A 7,634-nucleotide genomic window follows, 5' to 3' on the forward strand; every position below is an offset into this window, starting at 1 on the left:
TAGTCAAAAGTTTACATACCCCAATGGAAATTTATAATTTCTAGAAATTTCTCAAACAAATTATAGGAAAAATCTTTAGTAGCAAAAGTTTTGCTTTTGTGGATGAGGGAAAACAGTTCTAAGAAATAGAGATCTATAATTATTTATTTCAATTTGTTTGCAAAACTCCAAAAATGCGAATTCACAAGTATTCCTACCCTGACAAGGAAAATGAAATTAATAGCTAGTTGAGGCATCTTGTGCACAGCCTTCTTCAACTCATACCAAAGATTCTCAATCAGCTTTAGATCTTTAACCATTCTGAAGTAGATTTTGATGTGTGCTTTGGATCGTTGTCGTGTTGGAACGTCCAGTTGCGCTTTAAACCAAGTTTTGTAGCGGACTGTTTCAGATGATTGGCCAGTATCTTTTGTTATGCTATGGAACCCATTTTACCATGTATTGGAACTAAATTTCCTGTGCCATTAGAGGAAAAACAGCCCCATAGAAGGATTTTACCACCTCCATGCTTGACAGTAGGTATGGTGTTCTTTTCTTTGTACGCCTCACCAGACTTTCTCCAAACGTGACGACTATCAGCGTGACAATTGCTCGATTTTTGTTTCATCACTCCACAAAACCTTTGACCAGAACTCATAACTATTCAAATGCCGTCAAATGCAATACTTAACCTATGGTTGAAATGGAAACCCCAGTCTCACTTGCAGTCAATTCACTTTGAATATCTTTGGCAGTCAATCTCGGATTGTTATTAACCGTCCACACAATTCTTGTACTTGAAAGAAGGTGAAAGAACCTTCTTTCTTCCAGACCGAGGGAGTGTTGAGACAGTACCACGAGTCTTATACTTCTTGATAATAGAACCAATAGTTGAAATTGGAATACTCAAATGCTTGGAAATCATCTTGTATCATTCTCCAGCTTTGACAATAAATGTTCTGCCTAAGGTCTTCAGATAGCGGTTTACTTTTTCCCCATATTGACTTATTGGTAATGACAGCAATCATCCTATGCCTATCCCTTTTATACTCTCTAAGAATGTTCACCTACAATCCAGCATTTTCTAGAATTAGATTCTGCATTATCATATTGAAATTTCTAGCACCTTGTAGACAATACTATCATAGCATCAAAGGGTATGAATACTTTTGAATTAGTATTTGAGTTTTCCTAAAAAATTGCTTAAGTAAATAATTGTAGACATCGATTTCTTGTTACTTTTTTTCCTCATCCACAAAAGCAAAACTTTTGTTACAAAAGATTTTTCCCAAAATTCTTTGTTTTTGAGACATTTCTAGAAATGATAAATTTCCACTGAGGCATTTAAACTTTTGACTACAACTGTATACAGATTAATCTATCTATTACAGTTCATGTGTAAAATCGGCAAATCTATAGATGAACCGGTAAATGTGTAGATTTACCAGCTCACCAGTCAATGTATAAAATAACCGGTATATGTATATATTTACCAGCTCAGCAGTCAATGTATAAAGTAATTTGAGGAGATGGTAGTTAATGCTACAACATTTTAGGTGAATTCAGAAATAAAGTAACATCAGGGAGCTTAATGGCAAAAAAAAAAAAGTGAGATCTTTTAGGTACTGTACGTGGGTAAATTAACTTCACTGCATCTCTTGCAATATTATTTAATAATAATAATAATATTTAGCAAAGACCATGTTTTAATGTTTTATCCTATATACAGACATGATTAGAAACAGATTTTTGGTTTTATTTCAAAACGACTGTTTCCCAATTTTATTTTAAAATTGACCATAGGGCAAACATTAGGTATGGTAATAATTACATCTCTTCAGCAAAACTCATGCCTCCAAGTGTGATTTAGTATTAAGTTGAACTCATTTAGAAAGCATAACCTAAGTGCACGCATGTTTTGCATTTCAGTGAGAATCATACAGTATGCTACGTCATTTTGCCGGCAAACCATTACTTTGTATTGTTGTTGCCAGACAGTTGATTGTGGATGTAAATAAAAGAGATAGTTTACTACCATCTCCTTAGTTATTCTATACATCGACCACCGAGCTGGTAAATCTACACATTCATCTATAGATTTACCGATTTTACACATGAACCGTAACAGATTATGATAGCTAAATAAACTGGATACAAGGTCACAGTTTGTTTTTAAAAGTAAAGATGTGTGGCATTTTGGTTTTGACCACGTTTAGTACCACTTTAGTTAATAGTGTAATGAATCTGTCAATTAGAAGACAGACTCATAATAAAATAACCCGATCAGTTCCACAGAACTTACCTTAGCCATAACCTCCGGATCAGGATCTTCAATTGGGTCAGCCCATTCAACAGTTACAACGTTGCCCCAGACCTTTACTTTTCCGCTTATTAACCGGCGTCTTGCCTGGGCAGCAGTTTTATGATCTTCATATTCCAAGAAGCAAAACCCCCTGTTCTTTTTTTTGTCATCTGGCTGATGGTACAGTATAACATCTGTAAGACCCTCTGTTGAAACACAATTGGGTAAATTTAATTAAAACATTTGAAGCTTGTATTTATTTGAAGAAATGTAAAAAGTGAGTTAATCTTTCAGCAAGACTTCAGGAATTATTAAAATCTGATTAGAAACGAGGTTGTCTACGTAAAGTATCTTTCCTTCTGCAAATAGTGATCAGTCGAATAAATCTTCCATCACTGTTTCAGCCGAAAGACAGTGTAATAACATCACTGATCACAAAAAAAATAATTGATGCGGACGACGGATCAGAACCTTCAAATCACAATTTCAAAAAGGTGTTGCCAAAAGGGGTTTTATTTTTTTGTTTGTTTAAGGGCGCTTGTGTACTTTTGTCTCCAGACTGTTTGACATGTTTCTTACCTGTGACTTTGCCAAATTCTTCTATAATTTGTTCCTTTGTTTTACTCTTGGGTATAGAGCCGACAAACAGTCTGTTATTGGCTACAGAGATGCACACACCAATGTGTTTTCCTGGGCGAATTTCATGGTTATTACACTGTGGGAAATAGTAAAGATATAATCAAACTCCTATTGATAAATCTGTCACGTCTCAACCAGCCAACTACAAGGTAAATACATACCAGTTTAACAGCCTCCTGAGCGGCTTCTTTCGTGCAGAAAGTGACAAAGGCATAACCCCTGTTCAGGCCACTTAGGGGATCCATCATGAGACGCAGGTCCCAAATGGGCCCCGCCTTCTCAAACAGTGGAACAAGTTCATCTTCAAACAAGTCTCTTGGAATTTTGCCCACAAAAATCTGAGATTTAAAGAAACAGATCTCTTAATTATTTGTCAAAACATCACAAGAATATTTTGGACCTATATTTGTAGAATATAAATGAATGAATTCATGGACACGGTGGCCATTAAAACTCCTCTTTGCTCATATTTTGCAATGTATTTTTACTTCTCTTGAGGATCTAGGTGGATCACGCATTACTTGCACATTCCCAATGTTAATCGCTCCTTGAAATTAATAAATTGTCTAAAACACATGGTAAGCAATGCTAAAATGTTGTTTATTTCTACAAACAAACATGACAACCAAATCCTTACCTCTGTGCCAACAGTAGGCTGCATTCCTGAATGCACACACTCTGGTGGGGGGCCACCATATTTCCTCTGTCCTGTAGTCACATCAAGTGTATAGCTTGTTCTTTCCAAAAGTTCCTGTTAAAACAATGTCTGGATTAAAACTTGAAGATCAAATGTTCAGCATTTTAATAACACAGCAGTGATTTGGCACTCAGACATCATAATCTTTAACCAGCTTGCTTAATGAATGCTTCATCTTGGAAGCAAATATATTACTTTCACAAATCTAGGTTTTAGAACAGAACTAAGCCATTTTGTACCATATTTATGAATGTAAAAACATCTGATGGTAGCATTTGCAGAAACTGTTCAATTAACTTAGTAAAGTAGATTGAATGTGTTTTTAATACATACTTTTATTTTTGCTTCATCTGGTCCTTTACTGGATTCCGACACTTTGGTTCCATGTTTCTCCCTCTGTCTGTAGGTCTTCATTACTCCACACAGGAAGGCACTTTTGTTCTAAAAATAAATAAGTAATTTTTTTAAACCTTAAAATAATCTGTTATACTTAACACAAAAGTACATTTGTCATTTCATTTGAGCTACAAGTCACTTACTTGAACATGTGACAGATCACTGTCCTTGAACTGCTGTAGTACTTGCAGAGCACCTTCTTCATTAAACTCTTTCAAGGCCTCAATTGCTCTTTCATCTAGGTCACTATGAGCTACCAGCCCTTCGAAAAAACACATTTTGTTCATTTATTCATAAAAATGAATAGGCAATTAATATACAGGATGAAATTTCAGTATAATGTCCAATCAGATCTGATCAGTAAATGACCATGCCAACAGTCACCCTGGGATAGAATACAAACTGCTTCATATGGTCAAATCCTAAAGCATCTGCATTAAAGGCACTGTAGTTTAGGAATGCAATTGGCTATTTAACTATGAAAGAAAATGTGTTTGATTAGATAATGATTGGTAAAGACCACATGATACATTTCACTCTATTTTGATCTTATTTGAACTCCCTGTGTCTGTGTGACCTTTCTTACATCATTTAGTGTGTTGTAATTTAGTCTGGTCCACAGCTTTGGAAAAAACACATTCTGGTCTAAATCTGTTATGTTGAATTAAATAACTACGAAATAGTTAATCATGTATCATTGATATGCACCACTGCTTAGTCAGCAAATGTTTTATATACACTTGCTCCCAATTCCTAATATCACAAACAAGAGAATTGTATTTAACACACTAGAACAAGCAACTTATTACAACAGATGTTTGATGACGTAATTTGACTCTTTGGTCTGTGCAAACCCAACTATTATTAGCTTATCTATGTTGTGCTTTAAGAATATGCATCACCTGTCCCTGCTGTGAACAGCTGCTGCTATTGTTCTTCAAGTGCCCATCTGGCTGAGCACATCCCTGGAGCCAATATCATTACATGCCCTTCTCTGGCTAGCACTCTGGCTTACACATTTTTATAAACTGCAATTAGTGCAGACAATACACCTCAATATAATCAACTGAAATATAATGTAAAACAAGCATTTGTAATATTGCATTAAGACCCACATGCACAATTGCATTTAAAACAATATTCATTTTGACAAAAGGGTTAAGTGCCTCTTTAGAAAGAACACTGCAGTACCCATTTTGTTAGAAACCACAAAAAGTTGCTTTAGTAAGTATCCCAAATCCCACATGTAATAGGAATTCTAACGTAACATATCATGCAACAATTTAGTGCAAAATGAAGTCATGTGAAAGCATTTTTGGTTGCTTTTGTGCACCTTACCTGCTATGTAAATTTCATCTAGTTTTTCAGCAACTTTCTGTGGTAAACCAGCTTCTAATAAAGTCTGGAAGTGTTCAGAATGGGTAACTGCAGGATTGTCCATTGGTTCTTCAGTACCATTTCCATTAACATGTTCTGTGGCCATGTCTCCAGAAATCTGTGCAAATGCAATGAGCCAAATTAATCCAGAAATTGAGAAAAGTTGGTTGAATGTTAAAGTCAGGGGTCATATGTCATGTGTACATACTTGATTTGTCTCATTACCTATAAAGTTAAATTTCAGCAGTCACAATTATTGATGAATTTTAGATTGTGGGAATGTACTTCAACAGCAGCTCTGTGCTCTTACATTGAAATTTTGAATATATTTCGAGGGCTGACCCAAATGTCAGCTCACACCTTTAATAAGAGATGTATAGTTGTAGAAAAATTGAAAAACTCGGGGAACTTGTGTGCAATTAAAGTATTCATTTAGCAAAGCCTTCCCGCCTTCTGCTTCAGTTGCTGTAGCCAGCAGAACGAACAAAGCATGTCCACGCCCCACATATCAGGCAAACTTCTGGCACACGTGGGTTGTTAGTTTGGTTACTACAATTGTGCACAGTTATTCTCACGTCAAAACCAAATAAATCAATTATGGAAATTGCTGTAATTCTTAACTAACACCGTGTACAGTGTTTTAAAAATAACAAGACACACACTCACACTTTATATATAACAACGTTTAGATATAAACAATTAACCTCAGGTGTTTATAAAACAAATGTATTCTTTCATAAAACATTATAAAGCACTTGCATCCACCATGTATAAACACCTAAAATGTATGGAATTTAATTACCAAACGCCACCTCACCCCAAATGTTTAGTATAAATTGGGGTACGTGACCCGTTGCACGACTGGATGACACGGCGTCCTTCCGTTTACAAATTAACACACACATGCACACAATGTGTAGGCAATAGGCAAGTGAGCGTGATCATAAATGGTGTTGCAGACAAACAAAAAACTTCATTTTAAAGCAATTTGCCTTGTGTGTGTGTATGAATGAAACGAAGAGCAAAAGGCCTTTCTTTGTACCAGTACCTATTGACTGCATATTAAGATGTAAACATATATAGCCATATCTACTTTCCGGATAATTAACCGATCTACTTAAATGTCTCTGAGTAAAATATGTATTTTACCCAAATATTCTTTAACTAGATTTCTATAGAAAGTAATCGGATGTACAAAGGCCTAGTTGGTCAACGTGCCGCCACATAACTGGAATCCATTTTCAAAAAGCCGGTCTTCTCATTCACACACCATCCCAAACCAGCACTTTAAAACACTACCAAAACAAGTGTCGCCGCAGCCCTGCTCGCCAAAAACCACTCAATATATGATTAAATTATTACCTGCCAATTGCTCTGCAAGTTGTGTGGTATGCGTTTCAGAAGGAAGGGTATAAAAAGACGGAAAAGGGTGGCAAGTCTTCCCGGCGCAGATCCGCCTCTGCTGTTTCGCTCTGGAGGAAGATGTAAAATGGCGGCGGTGCTCACGCTGTGAATTTGGTCGTATCGATGGGGTTTCTTGGATAACCGCGCACGGGCTCGCCTTTCTCTCTCTCTCAGTTCTGCTGCGTCTGTCATGAAGCACAGCAAAGAAGGTGGAGCCCAGGGCAACCACGGCGGCACTGCAACACCCTGCTGTGTAGGGAGGTGCCCAATTCGCAATCGGACAGTGCTTTGCCATTAGCCGCCTGCTTCGCGCTACGAACCCTACCCAGATCGGAAAGAACAAAGAAACCGATATTATCGATCTCTCCTGATTTAATTTCCTCTTTGACATGCACACAAGTGAAGAGATATTGATGTGCAAACAAAACTACAGTTATCAAAATGTGCACATATTATGAACTGTAATAGACTATTTTGGCTTCGTTAACAACATTATTGAACAGTTTCTTAAATATAATTTACAAAAACATAATTTAAATAACGCATAAGATTTGCTAATTGCGGACCATCAATGGTAAAATACGAGTAGCATTGTTTACTGAACCGGTAGTTCTTTATTTAGACTATGGTACAGTACTTTCTATTCCAGCTTTCGAATGTAAGAACGTGCTCAAATGTATGATGCTTAAAATAAAACCCTAACTACTAGTACAGATATTCATGCAAATATATGTGACAAGAGTTGATCTACATTTACAAATACAATATTTAAATTCGTAACATACACAAAAAAATAAGACTCAAAATACAAGTAAATCTGTTTAGTTGTAAAGTGCATCT

The 7,634-nt window shown here is 36.2% G+C and overlaps 1 protein-coding gene across 10 annotated transcripts in view; it reads right to left on the bottom strand.

Moving 5' to 3' along the window:
- Positions 1-7,115, bottom strand: part of LOC117403001 (heterogeneous nuclear ribonucleoprotein Q) — a 12,853-nt gene extending 5,738 nt beyond the window's left edge. For 5 of the 10 annotated variants that reach the window (XM_034004804.3, XM_034004803.3, XM_034004802.3 and 2 more), the window contains exons 1-8: positions 6,753-7,065; positions 5,352-5,508; positions 4,157-4,275; positions 3,951-4,058; positions 3,558-3,671; positions 3,082-3,258; positions 2,861-2,996; positions 2,282-2,487 (exon numbers count right to left, since the gene is read on the bottom strand). In XM_034004804.3, the coding sequence (XP_033860695.1) occupies positions 2,282-2,487; positions 2,861-2,996; positions 3,082-3,258; positions 3,558-3,671; positions 3,951-4,058; positions 4,157-4,275; positions 5,352-5,508; positions 6,753-6,986 (1,251 nt within the window). In that variant the 5' untranslated portion in view covers positions 6,987-7,065. Of the gene's footprint in view, positions 1-2,281; positions 2,488-2,860; positions 2,997-3,081; positions 3,259-3,557; positions 3,672-3,950; positions 4,059-4,156; positions 4,276-5,351; positions 5,509-5,598; positions 5,880-6,752 lie in introns of those variants that run through there. The other 5 variants (XM_034004806.3, XM_034004805.3, XM_059023547.1 and 2 more) reach the window with 4 other exon arrangements.
- Between the last annotated feature and the right edge of the window lie 519 nt (positions 7,116-7,634).

The sequence above is a fragment of the Acipenser ruthenus genome, chromosome 5, assembly GCF_902713425.1.
Source record: "Acipenser ruthenus chromosome 5, fAciRut3.2 maternal haplotype, whole genome shotgun sequence".
Taxonomy (NCBI): Eukaryota; Metazoa; Chordata; class Actinopteri; order Acipenseriformes; family Acipenseridae; genus Acipenser; species Acipenser ruthenus.